Here is a 21,946-nt window from a genome sequence, read left to right on the forward strand (position 1 = left end):
ATTGCTACAATAGGAATGTCAATTCTTTTTATTATTGAATGTATTTATTTTATAAAATGAACAAGTGTCAAACGTCTGTATTTAAATATGTGATAAAATACTGAATACGAAAATGCGGTTTCGAAGAAGGTTGCGTAGAGACGATCTTTATCAACAATATGGCGGCAAATTGATCACTGGTGTGTAGCGTGTTTAGTTATGAAGTTCAGCCAGTTGTCGATTAGTCTTTAAACGAACACCAACATGACACTGTATATGCCACCGATCGCCCGAAAGAAGAGGGTGTCTGGACGTTATAAGTAAGTTATTAATGAGGGTTAATTCCATTTCATTTTGAAAAACATAAATAAATGATAACTGGATTTTATACAGTGACAGTCATCTAATGACAGGTCATGCAATAAAACGTAAACTAGGCCTATGATTAGGCCTATTTTGCGATAACACATGCAGATAAGATATGTATGAGTTATTCATTTAAATGATTTTGTGTGATATTTTAATATTGAGATAGTATTATTTTCTGACTAGTCAATATAAGTATTTAATAATTGAAATGCATAGAGTATCATTAGTTTTACATATATTGTGTTGTGTACTGTATAATCTGTATTACTATTAGGCCTACCATTGAGCATGCCCAACATGTACAGGTAAAGCTTTAGGCCCTCTAAGGTACTTGTAAATGCATTGCACTACTGCTAATTATTTATAGTTAAATAGTAGTGCAAAAATAGATTATTAGAAAACTACTGGAATTATTTATAGTTAAATAGTAGTGCAAAAATAGATTATTAGAAAACTACTGGAATTAACCATGTTAAGTGAGAGTTTAATTCAATTGTAAATGTCTGTTAAGGGTTTCCCGACCAGCACTATTTTTTTACCCCTGACTCTAATTTTTTTCCACTTTTCTACAAAAAAATTAAAAGTCAGGATTTCCAACTCAGACTTCGGTTCCGGCCATTATCTTAGAGTGAAAGACACTAAAAAAAATCTCAACCTACTGACCCTATTTTTTTTTGCCAATGTAACCCTAAACAGACAAAAAAAATTTGCCTTAAATAGATGTAGATACAATCAAAAAAAATTAATTTGATTTTACACATGACTTCTTAGCTACTGTAAATGTGCATGTTTATTGTTTAAACTGACTTGTTAAAGAAAATAACCCTCACCAGACATAATTTATAGGTTAATAATTATCCAGTTAAAAATGTAATTTTGTGAAATCCTGTGAAAAAGCCCTAATCAGACTGCTTCCATCAGAACAGTAAGATTGGTTTATAAATGTATTGTAAAGTAAATTGTTTTGAAAAGGGGGGTTTAACTCAAAAGTTTCCATTTTCACTTTCAGATACCTGGGTACATGTATCTCAAGTTGCATGTTGTTATATTGAAGGAGATTTTTATGTACATTTTCTTTCCTTTTGTAGCCCTGACTCATTTCGCGTTATAAGTGGAGATGCAGAGGAATTGCATCCAAAGTTCACAACAACATCATCAGAAGCATCTGACTTTCGGAGAGAAACACCTGCAGGTGGATTAACGCTTCCAGACATTTATAACAGACAAACTGATGTGTTGCCAAGGTCTGTGCCTGATTACAGGGCAAATAGGCCACATCCAGGCAGTTGTGGATTTTTAAGACACAATGTCCGAGTTTTAAATGAACCTGTATGTAGTGTGTACACAGCGTCATCACACGATGAACAGAATCTATGGTGGCCCTCTAGGACATCTAATGAGCCTCTGAATGTTCCTCCTCAAACTAAGGACACTGTATACAGAGGAGATTACATGCAGGATGCCAGTGAGAGAATACAGAGCAGTGGTTCAACGAGGCATAGTGCAAATCTCAACAGGGAACCTGCCCTAGGAACAGGTTAGTATGGAATGTTATCTACAGTTTCCAAAAGTTGCATGGTCCTCTTGAAGTAGGATATCAAAAATTCTTGACACATGATTAAAGAGATGAAAAAGAATCTTGTTACTTGATTGATGCACATGTTAAGTGTGTGTTTTTTTTTGTTTTTTTTTTAATTAATTAAAAAGGTAAAAAAAAAATAGGTAACTAAACTAGCAAAGCACATTAAAAATTGCATGGTCTGTACCACTTGATATTCCATGTTGGAATCAACTTTAAAAGTACGGTAAAATATAAAATAATGTGTTTGATATGTTAGCATTTCTTTATTTTTTATCTTTTGTTACATCAATTTAGTTGCATGGATTTGAATGGTTATCAAATTCTGTGGTGATTAATTAATTGTATATAGCACTCCAATTTTCATCTAGATCTGTTTGTTAAACTGATGGCTCTATCAGTGAATGCCTCAGTCTATATATATATATATATATATACATGTATATATACTATCAATAAATCCCCTAGTACCTATACTAAGTACTTGATATATTGGATTGGATTTTTAATCTGTAATTAGGCAACAGTCGAGCCTGTACCAACCTTGTTATTGAATCTCCAGATGTCACAGGGCACTACAAGTATCATGTGTCATTTAAACCAATAATCCAGTCTGCCTGGCACACCCGGAGTTGATCTTCGTGATTAAAATCTGAACTTGATTGTTTTGTATCGCAGCAGTGATCACGTATATATAAGTATAGCTGGCTATGTATTTATCCTGAATACACAAGTGTGTGAGAAGTATTGTATGAGAAATACATCTGTTTGAATTTTACACTTGGGCACTCAACTGTGTAATACCAGCCATCAGATTATATGCTAATGAATATTGAATTACATTTAAAGTTTAATGCAATAATCTGTAAAGAGATAAAATATAACCTGGCACACAGCAGTATATTTTAATTGGTTATTTTGAAAAACCTTGGAAGTAAATGAAATGTTTCGAGTTTTTCATTGACTCCTAAAGAAAAGGAAGTCAATTACACTATAGAGAATGCAATTTATTTTAGTCAGCTGATACATTATCAGTAAAAATCTCTTGCACTATTTTTTTGATACATTCCTATAAAGCATATTTGATGATAGTAAAATATTAGTTTATGTAATGATCAGTAATTTAATCTTCTTGCACTAAAACTACTGATTTAAGGTATTCAGAATGATTATTTGTGTGTTGTAAGTTTAAGTTTTTTATTTCCAAAATTGAATACAAATTATGAATTGTTTGTTAGCTTCCCCCAAGGGGGTCCAGTATTACACTTATAATCACAATATGTAAATGACAAAAAAGACCACCAGTTTGTTTATTTACATTTTATTGATTTCTTTAAACAATATATGTTGTGTCTTTTGACCTCACTGACATGTAAACTGTTAAGTACCTAAATCAGTCCAAGCATAAAGTCCCTAACTAAAACCAAAGGCCTAGAGCTGCCATTGAAAGTAGGACTCATTATGCTTTAGATTCAATCAAGATTGCCATAAGTTCATATTCTATCATACTAATGCAGGCCAAATGGATTTCTTTTTTCATTTACAATACAGCATTGACCTAATCCCAAGAGTAAGGAGTGCCTGGAAGTTAAAAATGAACCCCATAATAGGATTGTGAATAACTGGTTTTCAAATGAGATACATGTAATATCAAGTCTCACAAGATTTATTTTGCAAGTCTAATTAACTAATCAATATGATTAACAAACAACAACAAAAAAGCATCACTGTCTCTGTTTGACCAAAATTGGAAATTAATTAAACCCCCATACAGACTTCTCGTAAACTACCGGATAGATTTCAACAAAACTTGGTATTAATAATCCTTATACAGTGAAGATGTGTTTGGTTTATACATGTATCATTCACCCAACCCACTTTCAGATTGATGCCCCTTTGTTACAATATCATCAACAGTTTACTGAGTTTACTCCTTATACTTTTGGAAGGAATTTTGCAAAAACCTTTTTGGCAATAATCCCTATACAATGTAGACATGCCTAATCTTTATTGGGGATAGAAGTTGGCCTCCTGGATGACAGTTCTAGTTCCCGCTGTCTTGTTTACCTAAAACCCTTTATTTTATAGTAAATCTGATTAATGTATTATCCCTCTCAGTCTGTATGGTGCACAATCTGAAACAGTACATCATTATTCTTCTTTATCCCTAGTACTGGTACTCATTATTCTTCTTTATCCCCTGAGTCATATACATGAAGTCAGATGTCTAGAGAGAGTAACCAGGCATGCAGAATAAAATCATATGAAAGATCTTAGAAAGATTGATTGGATGTTTTCAAGACGTATATGAAGGATATCACACTGGGTTTTAGTCCAAGGCCCTTTTGTGTTTGTGCACTGACCGTGACGTTGGGCGTCGACTGATTTTCTTTGAATCCGTCGGCGCATGTTGATGAAGCTTGCGGGTCATGGACCGTCTTACTTCTGAAGCGGGCCGTCATTTCATGAGCTGTCGATCTTTTTGAACGAAATTTAAGACATATCCTCTAAATATTCGTCTTTAAAGCAAGTAATATACTCGTGAAATTTAATAAACTTTAAATGTGTTTGATCATAACAATATTTTTTTTTTTGGATGTTTTATTCATTTCTCACATTTATTTTTTTTTTTTTTTTTTTTTTCAATTTCCAGTACCTGTGAACTTTTTACCTGCCAGAGATGACAACAAACGATTTTTCAAAGAGAAAATCTCGTACGAGCACCAGTACAACAGTCGTCTGGACCCCAACTATCCAATCAGGGCAAAGGTAAAAACATAACTTTGTCTGCTTAAAAAAATGTTTGGGGAGGTTGATCTACTCTGAGCTATAGGCACTTAGCCCGATGGCTGTACACAAAGGAGTAATTCTGTTATTATTTGATTTTCATGTCTCATTGTTGACACTTCAATATCATTTCATATAAGTATATCAAAATCTTTCAGGATTAATCTCACACAAACTGACCCTATCCTATTTCACACGACCTTACAAATGTGTGGTTCAGTTGTCATGTTGCATAGGCCTAGAGTACTATTCAGTTGTTTATGTGTATATGTTAAATAGCTGTTTCATAGTCTTAACTCACGTACCCCATATGCATAGTCATGAAGAAAAATCCAAACATTTTATAATAAATCATATTTGTTTTATCTATTTGGAATTTTAATCTTTATATCACCTGTGCATGCAAATCAGTATCAAATTTTGAAATTACTAAAAAGATGTTTCAACAAATAAGGAATACTGTTCAAGAAGTACTGTTCATTTGTAATACAATGTTCAATATAAAAGTCAATTTGAAGAAATCAATTTAACATAAAGAATTAAATACAATTCTAAAATATCACTCTAACATTGAATGATATTGATCATATTGTAGTTACTAATTTCATACACTTGTAGAATATCACTGATGTCTATGTAGTTAAGTAGTACACAGTAGGTTGTCGTTTGTACTCGACAATAGAGGTATGTGTATCTGAGTGGTGGTGACAATACCTCGTCGAATGTAAACATTATATTGATTTAACAAAGATTTATAGTGATTGTGTGGGTCATGTACAGAAATATATTAAGCACATTGGACATGTGGCATTTGCTTATCAACTAAACAAACAATTATATAGTGTTACAGAAGAATTCTGTTTAGAAATACATTCACAAGTGTGAATTTTAGATCATAACTTTTATTTCAAAAATTTGATAAAAATTCCATTGCATCATGTATTTCCAGAAATTTAAAGCTAATTGGACCCACCATCTGCAATAAAAAAGTAAATAATTGTTTGAGATTCTGACTTCGCTTTTGTCGATATTTACCTGAATGATTTGTGGCCTCATCTTCCTTCATTGTAAATGTTCTACATGACAAATCCAATGTACAGAGTGACCTTTCCAATACTGTAGTTTTAAAAGTTGCTAATAAAAAAGAAAATTGAGATTTTTTTCCAATGATTAAATAAATACACTGAACTATTATATCAGATGTATATAAATTGGAATAATAAGTGAAACATATTATTTCTGAACATGTGTTTGTACTTTGTAGGTGTATGTTTGAACATAAGAATGACACTTTTCTGTTCAAAGTTTTAGTCAAACAAAAATTATAATCAATAAAAGAATATCAATTTATTTGAAATAAGACACATTATCTGTTTAACAATGTAAAATAAAAACCTTTTATAATACTTTTTTTTTCAAAATTGTTTAATTTGCATGTAAAGCTGAGGCCAGTGTTAACAAGCATATTGCATGCTTCATTTAAGTCATGCACCATAATCATTTTACCGGGGAATCGCCACTGCTTGATTACACCAATATGATATAATGCATTGAATGATGAATGCTGTAGAGCTATTTCCATGCACATACCAATGTCATTGAAAAGATGTTATTCATGATAAATAATAAAGATACTTTATGCTTTAGTTGATGTAATAATTCATTTAATATCGTTGACAATATACATGACATTACTGATTTCATAATGCTCTTAATCATTTAGCCTGCATGTTCAAATGTTTTGTTTGAAAACCAGTTTAGTGTGCTTAATATGAAATGTATATTGTTAGAAGAAACAAAACAATTATTTCAAATCAGTGCATGTTACATTAAAAAGAGTTTTAAAAATGTGACATTAACAGAAATACGACAAAAATAATATGACAATAACAGAAATATGACAATACATTTTCAATGGGGAAAATGACAATAACGATAAAATTGTCATGAAGAGATGTGACATAAACTGGGCGTTAATTATGACAGATTTTGTATAAACCACCAGCTTCCTAATAGCTAGTTACTTGATGAATTGAGGAGACAAAATTACCAAACTCATGTAATTTAGTAACTTAGCAATACTCCATATATGACATATTTCTCATTCTTAAATCAGAAAACACCCAAGGATATATTCCAGGTGAGAGGATTTAGATACTATATCTGCAGTCATTGATCCAACGTGAATTAATTTGAGATTTTTTCTTTTGTTTTTCTTTGCTTTGAACATAATCATTAGTCTAGAATAACCTTGTGGTGGGAATGTTGTGGGTGTCTATGTTTGATGTTGTTTGTTGTGTAAGTGGAGGATGGACGTAAGAAGGGGATATGGACATACTTATCCGGACATAGATTTCTTTATCTTTGCTGAGGATTGCAACCCACCTACTCATTCACACCATTGAATGTATGAGTAGGCTGGTCCTAGGTCCTGGCAATGGAATATTGATTTCATTCATTTAAATCATTCTGCTTTCACAAAGATACAATTATTTGAAAATGTCTGTTGTTGACATCAATGTTGTAACGTGTTGTACTCATTCATCAACTCATCGGTTTGCTTTGTTTTTTAATGAAATATTCGAGTTAAAAATGGCAGTATTCAACAGGTGGATTTCTGTGCTCCTAATGATTTAAAAATATGAACTGGTAGAGCATAAACAGAAAATCTGGTATAATACTAATAAATTTATGGTAATATACTACCTGCTATGTACTAATGTTTCAGTTGCTACGATATACTAACCATGACTTTTGACATTGCTGCTACATCAAAATTAAATTTTTATAGTAAAAAAAAAACATATTTTGTTGAAATTATTGAAAACATATGTTGTCAATTATTTATCGCAATCAAATTTAAGATTGATCTTTATGTTATACAATGGAATAGCAAAAATTACTAGGCTATTAGCACAGTCATATCGTAACGACATTAACAGCGCTAAAATACCATAACTACAAAAATATGAAAGATTACAATATATTTATAACAGCTAATGTTAAATTCTGATTTTATCTATTTTATTCTATTTAAAAACTAATATAAAAAAATTAAATAGATTATAATCATTGCTAGTACTCAAAGAAAATGTCTTTTTTTTTTACGTTGCCTTAAAATTTTGATTTTATCATATCTCATTCTTTTTTTTTAACAAATAGATTTAAATTTTACATTTTCAAGCATTTTTCTAAAAGCTTCCAATGGTAACCATGGTAACAATATCTGTTGCAGATTTCACAAACCGTTGCCATAAACATTTAATAAAAATAATGATACCTCTTAAATGACTTTCATGCTTAAATATTTGGAAAAAAGATTGTACCGGAGTTGGGGTGGGTTTTTTTTTTTGAAATACAAGGTAAAACTGGATTTTTCATAATTTTGGCGAAAAATTGTGTGAAATATTATCATCTTGAATGCTTAAAACTAACAATTAAGCTGTCATGACCATTTTGCTTCCTTGATGATGTGACAGTTTATCATATATTTTATCTGCATTGTGGCTACATCACCATGGAAACACAACACTACAAGCTGGTGTCTGTAAAATAATAATCATAGAAATAATAGTCTTTAAGGGTCATATGCTTAAGTAGGAAAATCTGCAAAACCAGAACAAATTACAAACCATCGATTACTTTTCTACAGATTGCTCTTTCTAAAGTACTTACCAGTTATTTTGTTAATATTTTTCTGATCGTTTTCAATTTTAGCGTCATGGCAGCTTTGTGTGGGAGCAGATGTCGAATGCCGAATCACAGCAGATGATTCACGAGCAGACGGCGTTAGATGATCTCGAGCGGAAAGAGAGTGCGCAGTCTCAGACCCATCCCCGACCAGTCAGTAAAACTACCACCACCACTTCTGCCCCATCTCCGCCACAGACCAAACCGGAACCGCCTACCGAAGCCGTGCCTGAAAAGAAAACAGTCACATTTCAGTCTCCTATTGACCAGGAAAATGAAAAAGGAAAGAAACAACAATAATTGATTTATATCAGACAAATTTCTTGAAGGATTAAAAATTAATAAAAAATTGTAAACAACTTAAAATTGCGAATTAAGAAACTACTGTTTTTAATATTAGACAATTGCACATTGTGTTGTTAATTTTATCTCATAAACATGCACCTATTGAATGACATTGTTTTGTAATATCATAAAAGCTTTAATACATAGCATTCACATGATTGTTCCAGGAGACTTCAAATGTGGAACATGAATTGTATTATTATTCTAGAATCATTTTGTTATTTCATCAATCAAATCACTGCTGTTTTAGAAATTACACCATAACCAGAATAATAAGATATTCTAATGTTTTGATAATTTTATGATGTCAAATTCTCTCTGTTTTGATACTGAGATTTTACAACCTATTCATATCCCCGAAAAGGGTCTTAAGTGACCTCAACGCTCATGTAGAGGTTTTGATCCACAAACTGACATTGAAGAAAATATTCGTTTCTTGTACTAGTATTGTTATGCATATATTAATCATATATACTGTTAGTTAATGCTTTTCCCATGGTATTATCGATGCCAACCAGTATTGAAGGAATGAAGGGTGCCCAAAGACATAATATGTATTTACCCTGTTACAAGTTTATTGACGTACAAGGTTTATTTTTATATTCTGTAGCATTCAGATAATTTCTTGTTTTCATAACGTTTTGTTATCATATACATATGCTGTAATAATCTTCATTTTCAAAGTTTTCTGTTAATTACCCTTCAGATTTTTACCTGAAGCATAGGGCATGATGAGTACCTGAATGGTTTCATTCTTTACGGACAAGCGAGGGCCTTTGTTGAAGATGAAGATTATTACACTAGCTAGTCCTCTGAAAATGCTTTATGGTACGTTTGTGTACCAGAGTCTGTGCCTTTCGCAGTCCTTTTGTAAACTGTATTTTATATAGCATTTTTTATTTTGTTATTCTTACAGACATTTAATTTTGTACTCAACTTTTTTAAATACTTAATTTTATTTTTTTTATATATGTGAGCACCCCTCCCTGTGATACTGTCCAATGTGATGTAGTGTTAGATTGTGATTGATGTACCTGTTGTATTCAGGGCTTTCAATACATATAGTTCACCTGTTAATAATATTTTTATAATAAATTCATTAACATTTCTATGAAAAAGACATACCGTGTTCTTGTTATTCAGTGAATTACTGAAAATACCCTGTGATGTAGGCTCTGGGTTCTGTCCCCTGGTCGAAATGGTAGTTTCTACTCCTGTTTAGTGCTCAGCATACCGGGAGTGGGACGACTGCTTCGCCCGTTCTCAGTATAATGTGACCGGGTGGGATGTGTTGCTTGGTGTCATCTGTGGCATGCTTCAGTGATCTAGCACTATAAAAAAGGACAAGAGTTCCACTAAACAAGAAGACAACAGGAATATGCTGCAGTCTCCCAAAACACGCTCCACGCACTTCATACACGCAACACACCGCATACACGTGACTCTGGCTGTCAATGGTCAAACAAACAAACAAACAAATCTAGTGGATAAAATATTGTGAAAAATTGCAGTCGGTGAATTCTAATAACGTAGGCGCCAATTGCTAAAACACTTTGGAATCTTTATATAAGTTTAAATATGACTTTCTTCTTTGAACACCTACCATGGACTTAACGTTCATCCTGGCATTTGAATTATTCATAGCTTGTCTTTATTCAGAACAAAGTGTAACACTGTTTCTTAGACCACTGACCTACTAAAATGACAAGTATGACAAATAAAGCTACAGTATAAATGAGTTCTTGGGATTACACAGGTTAAGAACATATATGTAGTAGTTGAATGTGACCTACAATCACAAAAAAAGTTAAAGACTTTGAAGAAATAAAATGACAAATGTCAAACTCAATATAGTTTTAAAACAAAGTAGGAATAAACAAAACATCTGAGGCAAAGAATAGCAAACGTGTAACATGCTTGCTCCCATGCGAATATATCGACATTAAGACGACTATTAAACATTTGTTAGAAATACATTAGTGTGAAATCAGCGGAATTGGGAATGGTAAAGATGAAATCACTTTATATAAATACTTCATGTTTTGCATTTCGTTTTATGTCAAGTCTTAGTGATCGCCGCTCCTAGTAACACTTGTAAATGACATCATTTGACAAGCCCTAGCATGGAGCAGTTTTGTGGTTCATTCTGGTATATCATTTCTACCAGAATACCTATTTTGGATTTTATTAAAAGAACAAGAGTTTTCCATGGAGGGATATTTCAGAAGTATCAATTTTTTATCCTCAAATTAATTAAAAGGACACCTCAAACGTGTTTCTATGTCACTTTGTTCCAATACTAAGATTATACCAGAAATTAGAACACAATAATGCAGCCATTTTGGATTTTAATAAAAAACGAGGTTTTGCCATGGAGGGATTTGAGTGGACTTTTTATGTGATAAAAGGTACAAGCACTATTAATTTCAGTTGAGAAATCTTTATCATTTTATCCAACCTTTAATGGAAAAAAATGCCTGGCCTATTCTGTTCTCTAACCGAGATACATTTACTTCATAGTTTATAAAAGTGGTAGGAGCTGAACATGCTTAGCGTTCATCATAAATGAATGGGACGACTGCTTTGTCCATTGTCAGGTTAATGTGACCGGATGAGGTGTGCTTGTCCTGTATCTTTGGCGATATCGTTCAGTTAGATAACGTTTATAAAAAGTGCAAGAGTTCCACTATTACTAAGAGAGACAACACTAATTCACCGCCGTCTCCCAAAACATACAGACATTTACACACCAAAGTACGTTGCTTACATAGGGGCCGTACTTAAATGGTCCTGGTTGTTAATAGAACGTAAACCTAATAAACACAACCAAATTTGACCCCATTGCATGATTCGTAAAATGCGACAGAATTTGCGATCTTACCTTTTCTTCTTCTTAATTGGCTTGCTTCTTCTAACATTTCATTGAACATTAACCCCTGTGAAGAAAACTGGTAGTTCTGTCCCCTGGCCAAGACGCACTATAGTCCATAATAGCGACAGTTTATACTTAGCGTTCAGCATAAAGAGAGTGGGACGACTAGTTTGCCCGTTGTCAGTATAATGTACCCGAGTATGGTATCATGCTATGTGACTCCGGTGACATGCTTCAGTGAGATAGCACTATAAAAAGGACAAGAGATCCATAATTGCAAAAAGTCATAACGTCAACATATTGCAGTCTCCAAAAACACCCACGCACCTCACACGCAACACATCGCATACAAGAAAGGTCATCCTTAAATGACCCTGGCTGTTAACATGACGTTAATCTAATCATTCAATCAAAAACCAATCTAGCTATCACTTGCACTTAGAAGATAAACTATACATCAATATAAGTCGGCAAATCGAAGCTGAACGAAAAATCTAGCCGTATTTTCTATCATATGTGATATTCAAATGCATTTTTTGCCGTCATCTTCCGTACCACTTCCTCGACTCCGTCGACATCTAAAGCTGTAGCAACCATATACAAAAGAGCAGATGAATGGGAAAAGGCGACTAAGTTTGGGATATGATCTGAAACATGATGGATAAAGGCGACTTAATTTACGGTATGACCTTTTCTCAAAACTAACTTTTCTAACGCCTCCCTTGACTTCACCTCATTTTTGGACATAAGCTCAGCTTTCGCTGCGGAAGGGAAGGCTCTGGATGTTGTTCCCTCATCGTCGGAGACCCATTGGCCTTGGTTTGGTTTATTATACATATTAACATTCTATTACGGTCAGGATCATTTAAGGACGGATTTCCATGTTTGCACTATGTTGTAGTGTGTGGATGTATGTTTTGGGAGGCTGCGGTATTTTTAGCTCACCTGGCCCGAAGGGTGAGTTTATGTCATGGCGCGGCGTCCGTCATCCGTCGTCTGTCAGCTTTTCACAAAAATCACTACTAGTCATAAACGGCAGAATGATTTTTCACCAAAATTTGGTCTGAAGCTCCCTTGGTGAAGGGGAACCAATCTTGTATAAACGGTGACCATGCCCCGGGAGCCTGAGGGGCGGGGCCCAATAGGGAAAATATAGCAAATTCTTTAAAATTCTTCTTCTGTAGGAATGATGGAGTTTCGTTCTTAATTGGTCTGTAGCTTCCGTGGGTGAAGAAGAACCAATTTTGTATAAATGGTGGGTCAGGTTACTTAGAGGCCTGAGGGGTGGGCCCAATATGGCAAATATAGCAAATTATATAAAATCCTTCTTCATCTGTAGGTATGTATGAACTTAGTTCTAATTTGGTCTGAAGCTTCCTTTGGTGAAGGAGAACTAATCTAGTATAAACTATGGGCCTGGGGCCCATAGGGGCCTGGAGAGTGTTGCCCAATAGTGGTAACATAGCAAATTCCTGATAATTCTTCTTCTGTACCAATGAAGAGATTTTGTTCTAATTTAGTCTGAAGCTTCCATGGGTAAGGGGGAACCAATTTTGTATAAACGATGGGTCTGGCCAAACAGGGGCCTGGAGAGCGGGGCCCAATAGGGGAAATATAGCAAATTCTTAAAAATCCTTCTTCTTCTGTAGCAATAGAGGGATTTAGTTTTAATTTAGTCTGAATCTTCCTTGGGCGAAGGGGAATCAATTTTGTTAAAACGGTGGGTCTGGTAGCCCAGGAGCCTGTAGGGCGGGGCCAAATAGGAGAAAGATAGCAAATTCTTTAAAATCCTTCTTCTTCTGTAGGAATGAAGGGATTTAGTTCTAATTTAGCCTGACATTTCCTTGGGTGAAGTGGAACCAATTTTGTATAAACGGTGGAGCTGTTTTATCCAGGAGCCAGAGGGCGGGGCCCTATAGGGAAAATATAGCAAATTCTTTAAAATCCGTTAAAACAATCAATTCTAAAGCCTTCAAGTTGGTAGCTTGTGTTCTTAGTCTGAAACAGGTGAGCGATACAGGCCCAATGGGCCTCTTGTCCTGTTGTGTCATCTTGTAATAGTATAGTGGAACTCTTGCCCTTTTTATAGTGATGTCCAATGAAGCATGTCGCCGAAGACACCAGATAAGCACACCCATCCGGCCACATTATACTGACAACGGGCAAACCAGTCGTCCTATTCCATACGCTGAGAACTAAGCAGGAGCAGAAACTACTTATTATAACTTTTATAGATTATAGTTTGTCTCGGCCAGGACACAGAACAGAAGCGATCGCTTAAACTGAAGCACTACAGGTAGGGCGCTAGAATTGTACCTGCTGCCCTTGTTGCATGATCTTAAAAGGCGACTTAATTTAGGATATTATCTTTTCTCTTCTTCTTCTAAACCAAATTTCTTCTTCCTAACGTCTCCCTTGACACCAAAGTCTATAAAACTGGTAGTTTCTGCTCCTGCTTAGCGCTCAGCATACAGGTGAGGAATTAGGATGACTGGTTTGCCTGCTTTCAGTATAATGTGACCGGGTGGGAATTGTTGCATGGTGTCTTTGGTGGCATGCTTCAGTGACACAACATGTTAAACTGGTCTTCAAAATGTCTCGAGTTTTCAAAGGACTTTCATTATTTCGATACGAAAAGAAAATTTAATCTTAAGTCAATAGCTTTAATCCAAGCCAAGATCTGCTACTATTTTGAAAAGTCAAAGAGGTAACAACAGTGTTAAAATTGCTAGAAACATCGCCTTGATATTTATTCGTGGTTTTATGAGTCACAGATTATAACATTATTGCATGAAAAAACAAATCTATGTATCACTTTTCCCAATGGTAACGTAATAAATTGATGTATGAATGAAACAGTGGGGTTCTTCTTTCCTATCTATCTTCCTAAACATCTGTTCCTAGTCCGACAGCCTGACAAATGTCGTCTGATTTTAAACCATTACACAAAAGCTTCCTTATGCGGTTGTTCAAATCTATTTCAATCTCACCACCTATCAACTCGGTATGTGGGTATACAATATTAATGCATGTGGTCTGTGAATCCTTTTCCCCTTTGGAGCACGACGTCACCGTTGATAATGTTAAGTTTCGATGGAATGTGATATAAAAACAATTGTTTCTAACCTTTTGGGGGTACCACATACTGTTAATTACAAATCAAAGTTGTCACAGTAATAAATAAATAAATAAAACACACAAAAAATGAAGAAGAAAAAAATTATGTGATCCTACAAGCACGTTTGAAATTTACAAGGAGCAATTCAGTTCACTAAATCTCCCGACCCGCTGCAACACTTCAACAGTAACATCACAAAAATATTAAATCATACAATTAAATGCGTATTGAATAAGATCTGAATACAGGGACAGCTATTGCTTATATTCAGATTAAAACAAGTATCAGAACTTGGGATAGAACAATATTTTGGTATATTTTGTACGGGAACCTTTGAAAGAAAAATACTTTTTCATATACTTGAATTTATGTCATACTTCTAAGATCTTTAAAATTCACTAATTTTTTCCTGTCGTTCAACTAAATTAAGGCAAAAAAGTGTATGCAATTTCCACCTCATATGTATGAAAACAAATATATACAACAATAAAACTGTCTCGATTGCTTTCGGTTGACATTTTTGGTGTCGAGACGTTCTTAGTCCACTCAGGACAGTTTCTAACGCCCGAATAGTCGATCAAACTAGACATTGTGTCTGTGTATTATAGTAGCCATTGTTATATGATAGATGTTTTAGGCTTCTGTACAGTGTTAAATTGGGCGTGTGTATCACAGCGAGACGACAGTTTTCTTATATAAATACATCATCTCAATATCTACGGGAGTATTCTGATCGCCATTGTTAGGTTAAGCATCACATAAAACTTCTGACACATGTCATACTTTCATTTTATGGCGATCTCTCATCTCCACCAGCTGTTCCGTATACATGTATCATAGGATTTGTCTACTGAATACACAACTAAAGAAAACTCTTCTTCTCAATTAGCTAGATCAATAAGTTGGTCAAACTGCGTTTTTATTATAACCCACCTCCTTAAAATCCTGTTTCCAGTGTGACTTTTGTATCTACCAACGTCACGCTGTATTTCCTCACGCCTGGCTAGACAACAGGAAACGGGAATAATGCGACACTATTGGTTAAAAATCAAGATAGTTGGGAATATCTTAATGTAAAGAATCTTTTTCGGAACTTTCAACTAATCACGATAGAATGGGAAATTGATTTTAGAAAAAACGTAAACAAGTTGTTTTGGGCGAGACGCAGCAATTTTTGGATATAAACATATTCCTTGTTTCTAATATATGTAAAATGAGTATTTCAATAGGACAATATTTCAAGTATATTGACATATGGAGCGTTGTGTTGACTATATTGTTTATTGCATGTGATGGCGTTACGTCGTCATGCGACCCCTCAAACTGTATCGTTAGTGATTGGAGCCATTGGGGAGCGTGCTCTAGGAGTTGCGGTGACGATGGAGTGACGGTGAGAACGCGCCGAGTGCTTCAGGAAGCGGCGTGCGGCGGGAAGTGTGACGTCAACACCACTCAGTCAGCTGAGTGCAATAGATGGTGCTGTGCCCAGGATTGTCGTTATACTGCGTGGTCAGCATGGTCCTACAGTATATGCTCACGTGAGTGCGATAATACCACCGAAAAAGCACACACGAAGAGGACTCGTGAAGTCACAGAACTTGCCAAGTGTGGTGGTTACTGCAGCATGCATGTCCATGAACGAAAGTGTGGCAATCTTTGTTGCTATCGCGACTGTGTAGAAGAATGGTGGATGGAGTGGAGCCCATGTGTTGGCCAATGTGAGCAAAAGGGCGTCCAGACAAGGCGGAAACGTGTCACGCAAGAACCGGCTTGTGGCGGGAAACCTTGTTCTGAAGCGACGGACGAAAGACAGTGTTACACAGGTTGTTGTCCGGTTGATTGTCATGTGGGAGAGTGGGGTGAATGGTCAGTGTGTAATTCCACGTGTGGGAACGGTCATCTGTATCGGTCAAGATTTGTCCAGCGAGCGGAGTGTGGTGGACAGCCTTGCTCGGATCCGAATGATTTGGAGACCGGCGAATGTTCTAACTACATACATATAGACTGTGTGGTTAGTATGTCAACTTATTGTTTTCTGAATACATTTATGATTTCACTCAGATTACAACAAAAAGTAACAGAAAAATCATGAAAGAAAATGGGATAAATAAATTAAAATAGATGAATAAAACGGACTAAACTTATGTCAAGTAAGTTCTTTTCTGTGACCTTTAGACATTTTTTTCAAACTTTAGTTATGAAACAAAATATAAAGGAATACTAATTCATCAACCAAGAACGAACTAAAAATAGAAATTATAGCATTGCTTCAAAAACACAGAAAAGTGTTCAGGTCATTTACAGTTTCCTTTGTTATCGCCAACTTCATTCAGAGGTATCCAGTAAAGTGTTTTGAAACGGTGTGCGGTCTTTAAGAGATTGGGTATGTTTTTGCTGTGGTCCTCGTGATTTTCTGAATTGTAACCTACAGTAAGGCTTGTTTGATACTAGAAAATAATATACACTACAATTACGTAATATTTAAAACTCAAAATACAACGCAACGAAAATACTGAGGAAATTCAAAATTCGGCACAGTCATTGGAAAAAATAGACTATTTGCCAACATATCAATGTACAACAACTTTTGTGTTTAAAAGTTGTTGTGCATATATATATTGGCCATTTGTTTAGTTTGGCCAATGACTGTGCCGCGCTTAAAAATTCCTTACCGAGTTATTCAAACGAAATGATTTGAGAATTATCCCACCTCAAATACTCAGAATTTGATTGGTCGAGAGGGATACGACATGTTCCTATATTGGGTAGCTACACACCTAACCCTGTATTAGTTTTTGGTGTTTACCTATGACCTACCCTTGTGTCTCACCTTAGAATAGTGGCCAGGATGTCATTAGTTACGATATTAAAAAGAAAGTACACAAATAGAAAATGATGTCCTGTTTGTACATGATGGTCTGCAAATAGATTCTACCCTTTAGGGGTAGAGATACATAAGACAGCGTATGTCGTTTGGTGATGGGTGATTAGTATACGTATCTTATGGCCTTAACATCTGATAACAGTGCGCTTCCCTATGTTTTTCTTATTCACCATTTTGTTTAACACTCAAATTAAGCAACGATTTTAACATGTACCTGGTATATATATAATCGTTAGATTTTATTCCGTTAAAAAATGACTCATGCAGACATTTACGAGTTACAAATAAAACTGTTCGTGTATTGGCAGCAAAAAATTACTATTACACAGCAAATGGGATTATATATATTCCTTAATGACTTTGTTTACAGTTAATGTTAACATATACAGTGGATAATATCACGGGATCTATCAGGGTATATGTAAATATCCTCTATCGGGTTTTTAATTAAAACTGCTGAGAGATGAACTCCGTGCTCACCAATACACAGATCTTGATTAATGACCTCCAAGGTATGTAAAGTAACAATATCCTATGTAATCGCTCCTACCAGAATATTGCCCAGAGTTAAGTATAATCATATCTTATAAGCCGTTTTCGAAAACCACAATAAACATAGCATAACACGAGTTCTAATACCAATAGGATCTACCTAAGGTAAAATTCTTTTTTAAAACTAGTGATATTTGTCATGTATAATTTATATATAATTTCGAAGGTGCACTTGAAAATAATTAAATTGATAAAAGTGTGTATTTATCATGACTAATCTTTGATAAATTATATCATGCAAATATAGCATTATGGAGACGTCAATGCACATATCCCATGCTGTAATGACATCTAAGCACAGTAAGAAGACTGTTTTTAGATTGACATGCGCCGTGATTTTCATACTCTAATGAAGATTTATTTAAATGTTATTCATCACCAAAAGTTATCAACATTTGAACGAATACCTTGTGCTTTAAATGCGTAGGTTTTAACTTAACTAAGACCGTTAAAAAACGTTTACTGTGCAGTTAGATCTTTTGTTCATTTTATATTGTACAACTGAAAATTTGCTTTAAAAATCATGTTTGGCTTTAATGATTTTTACATCATACTTCGTCAAAGTTTGTTATATTCAATAGATGTCTGAGAAAAAAAAATACATGTAAAAATTGTGATTTCATACTTTTTCCGCAAATCTGGATACTTTGTTACTAATACAGCGGTTATATTCTCTCAATATAAGTCTTTGTTTCATGTTCTATGTTATTAAAAGTATATAACGGAAGTATTTGTGATGATATAAATGCCACCTTCCTATATATAGGATATGTATTTACAATTACTATTTGTATGCCAATCTAGTCAAACAAGCGATGGCATTACTTATTACATGATAATAAACGTAATGCTATGGTTATTAAGTGAGAAAATATGGCCCGAACTCTGTGGACTGAAAACTGTATGGTTTTTTCCCGGATATTTTGACAAAATGTACTAGATACACAACTAATTACGAGTCAAGGTTAATATTTAAAATCAGCCATGGAATATAACTGTTGGTAAGGATCGTAATTATCATAGTAGTTTTTAAAGGTAAACTTGACACCTGGGCAGTATTGACGTTGGGTTCCTGAATGTGTGTGGACTAAAAAATAAACTCCTGAATCCGGATTTTGTGTCTCTAAGCTGAAAAATAGTAAAGCGCCTGGTGAAGACAACATTTTAAATGAATATATCAAATTTTCGTCTCCCGAATTAATGTCAATGTATTGTAAATTATTTAATATTATATTTGAAACTGGTTTAATACCAGAAAGTTGGACAATCGGCGTGATCAAACCCATTTATAAAAATAAAGGAAATCCTCATGACCCCGATAATTACAGAGCCATTACTTTGATAAGCTGTTTAGGAAAGCTATTTACACGTATAATTAATAACAGACTTAATAAATACTCCGATACTGTTAGTTTACTATCTAAAAATCAAGCAGGGTTTCGGAAAAACCACTCAACCATGGACAACATTTTTATTTTGCATACTTTGATATCTCTTTATACATCAAGCGGTAAAAAACTTTATTGCAAATTCGTTGATTTTCGTAAGGCGTTCGATACTATCTGGCGAACAGGACTTTGGAAGAAAATGATTAAAAGTGGTATAAAGGGTAAATGTTTCAAAATAATATACAATATGTACGATAATATCAAATCCTGTGTGAAATTCCATTCGGAAACCGCTGACTTTTTCCCTTGTCAAGTTGGGGTACGCCAAGGTGAAAATCTCTCTCCATTTTTGTTTTCGGTGTTTCTTAATGATCTGGAGGAATTTTTGATATCTAAAGGTAGTACTTCTCTCCAAAATCTTAATGAGATTATAACCAGAGAATTACGTATTTTATTAGAAGTATTTGTACTATTATATGCTGATGACACTGTTATTTTTGCGGAAAGTGTTGAAGGTATGCATGCTGCACTGAATAATTTCAGCGAATATTGTAAAGTGTGGAAGCTAGAAGTAAATGTTAATAAAACTAAAGTAATGATATTTAGCAAGATAAAGTGTAGACGGCAAAACAACTTTATACTCGATAATGAAATATTGGAAATTGTAGACTGCTTTACATATCTCGGAATTACTTTTAAATTTAACGGAAATTTTGTGGCGGCTAGACAGAAGCTTATAGAACAGGCACAAAAATCTATATTTTCAATTAAAAAAAAAAATCCGAAATCAGGCAAAACCAGTAGATCTACAACTTAAGCTATTTGACTCATTAGTTGAACCGATTCTGTTATATGGGTCAGAAATCTGGGGTTACGAAGATTTAAAGATCTTAGAACAAACCCATCTTAAATTTTGCAAAAGAATTTTAAATGTTAGGGCTAGCACGCCTGGGTATATGATTTATGGTGAATTGGGAAGATATCCGTTAGAAGTAAAGGTAAAGCTGAGAATGTTAAATTTTTGGAACAACCTTTTGTTAAATGAAAATAAATTAAGTAATATTTTATATGGACTAATGGCGAGTTTAAGTCGCAATGGACAAATACGGTTTAAATGGTTAGATCGTGTTAAACAAATTTTTAATGATACTGGATTCACATATATATTTGATAATGAAATACCTATGAATGCAAATTTTTATAAGCATGAAGTTGCACAACGTCTACGTGACGCTTTTATACAAAAATGGGTTGCAGACATAGAATCCTCGTCCAAAGGTCTGTTTTATTCAAAATTTAAAAAAGAATTTATTTTCGAAAGTTATTTAACAAAGTTATCGGAACAAAACAGAATTACTATTACAAAATTTCGTACCTCAAATATAAAGTTCCCTATTGAAACTGGACGATTGCTCGGTATCCCAAAAGAAAATAGAATATGTAATTTATGTCAAGTTGATATCGGAGATGAATTTCACTATCTTTTCAAATGTCCAAAAAGGGAAATTAAAGCTATTAGAGAAACATATTTTGCTCAGTACTACACCAAATATCCTACTTTTTTTTTTAAATTAGAACGTCTATTGAATATCTGCAGTATCCAAGTTTTAAACAAATTCGCAATTTTTCTAAGAAAGATAATGAAATTACTTTAAACACTATTATAACTCTATGTATTTTTATATCTTGTACATGTATATTTTGTGTCCATCTTGTCATGTATATGTCTATGTATATCATTATGTCCTCATGTAACACATTTTCATGTGTCTGAGAGTAACAAAAAAAATCGTGAAATCTTGAAATCTTGCTAACCTACAGGTGAAAAGAGATCACGCGTCTCTATTTATCCGTCATAGCAGTAATTGCGAACATCCCATAATTTCCAAGCTGTTGCAAAGCGACTTATTTTGTCATTGCCCACTCTACCGGCAACATCACGTTTTTTTCAGAAGGAGATTACTCAATGCAAATGTCGATATAATTATTGACCTGCTGTCATTTCGCTATCTATAGAATACTGCTACTACAGCCACTGATATATAGGAATATAAATATATAAACTATTACTTAATCAATTCATTTGCTTCCTTCAGCCTATCGAAAGACAAAATAATACCAGAAAAGAAACCTACTAACTTTACTAAATTCTCTATTTCGTTAACCTTTGTCGATTTCCATTTATGTTGGATTATTTATACTTTGAAATATGATGATAAACATCCTATTTAGTTGAAAGAACAGAAATAAAAAATAAAAATATTTTCTATTTGCACTAAATTCTACACCAAGCTTCAAAGCTTATCCATTCATATATGACATAATGTTTTTAATGTCATAAGCGTTTGACTAAGTATAAACTTACGATTGTTTTTTGTTTCGT

The 21,946-nt window shown here is 34.0% G+C and overlaps 2 protein-coding genes across 3 annotated transcripts in view; both read left to right on the forward strand.

The window, feature by feature from the left end:
- The first annotated feature begins 126 nt into the window (after positions 1 to 126).
- On the forward strand, positions 127 to 9,869 carry LOC138318022 (uncharacterized protein C2orf73 homolog). Of its 2 annotated transcripts, XM_069260048.1 has the most exons (5): positions 127 to 299; positions 1,437 to 1,885; positions 4,581 to 4,696; positions 6,831 to 6,854; positions 8,432 to 9,869. In XM_069260048.1, exons 1-5 carry the CDS (start codon positions 244 to 246, stop codon positions 8,702 to 8,704), a joined length of 918 nt encoding a protein of 305 aa, XP_069116149.1. In that variant the 5' UTR covers positions 127 to 243; the 3' UTR covers positions 8,705 to 9,869. The 2 variants fall into 2 exon arrangements, with proteins under 2 accessions (XP_069116149.1, XP_069116150.1); XM_069260049.1 differs by lacking the exon at positions 6,831 to 6,854.
- A 6,083-nt stretch (positions 9,870 to 15,952) lies between these two features.
- LOC138319598 (protocadherin Fat 4-like) overlaps positions 15,953 to 21,946 on the forward strand; it is a 41,327-nt gene continuing 35,333 nt past the window's right edge. Inside the window, 1 exon segment of the mRNA XM_069262746.1 lies at positions 15,953 to 16,750. Coding sequence (XP_069118847.1) covers positions 15,953 to 16,750 — 798 coding nt within the window.

The sequence above is a fragment of the Argopecten irradians genome, chromosome 3 (assembly GCF_041381155.1).
Source record: "Argopecten irradians isolate NY chromosome 3, Ai_NY, whole genome shotgun sequence".
In the NCBI taxonomy this organism is placed as follows: domain Eukaryota; kingdom Metazoa; phylum Mollusca; class Bivalvia; order Pectinida; family Pectinidae; genus Argopecten; species Argopecten irradians.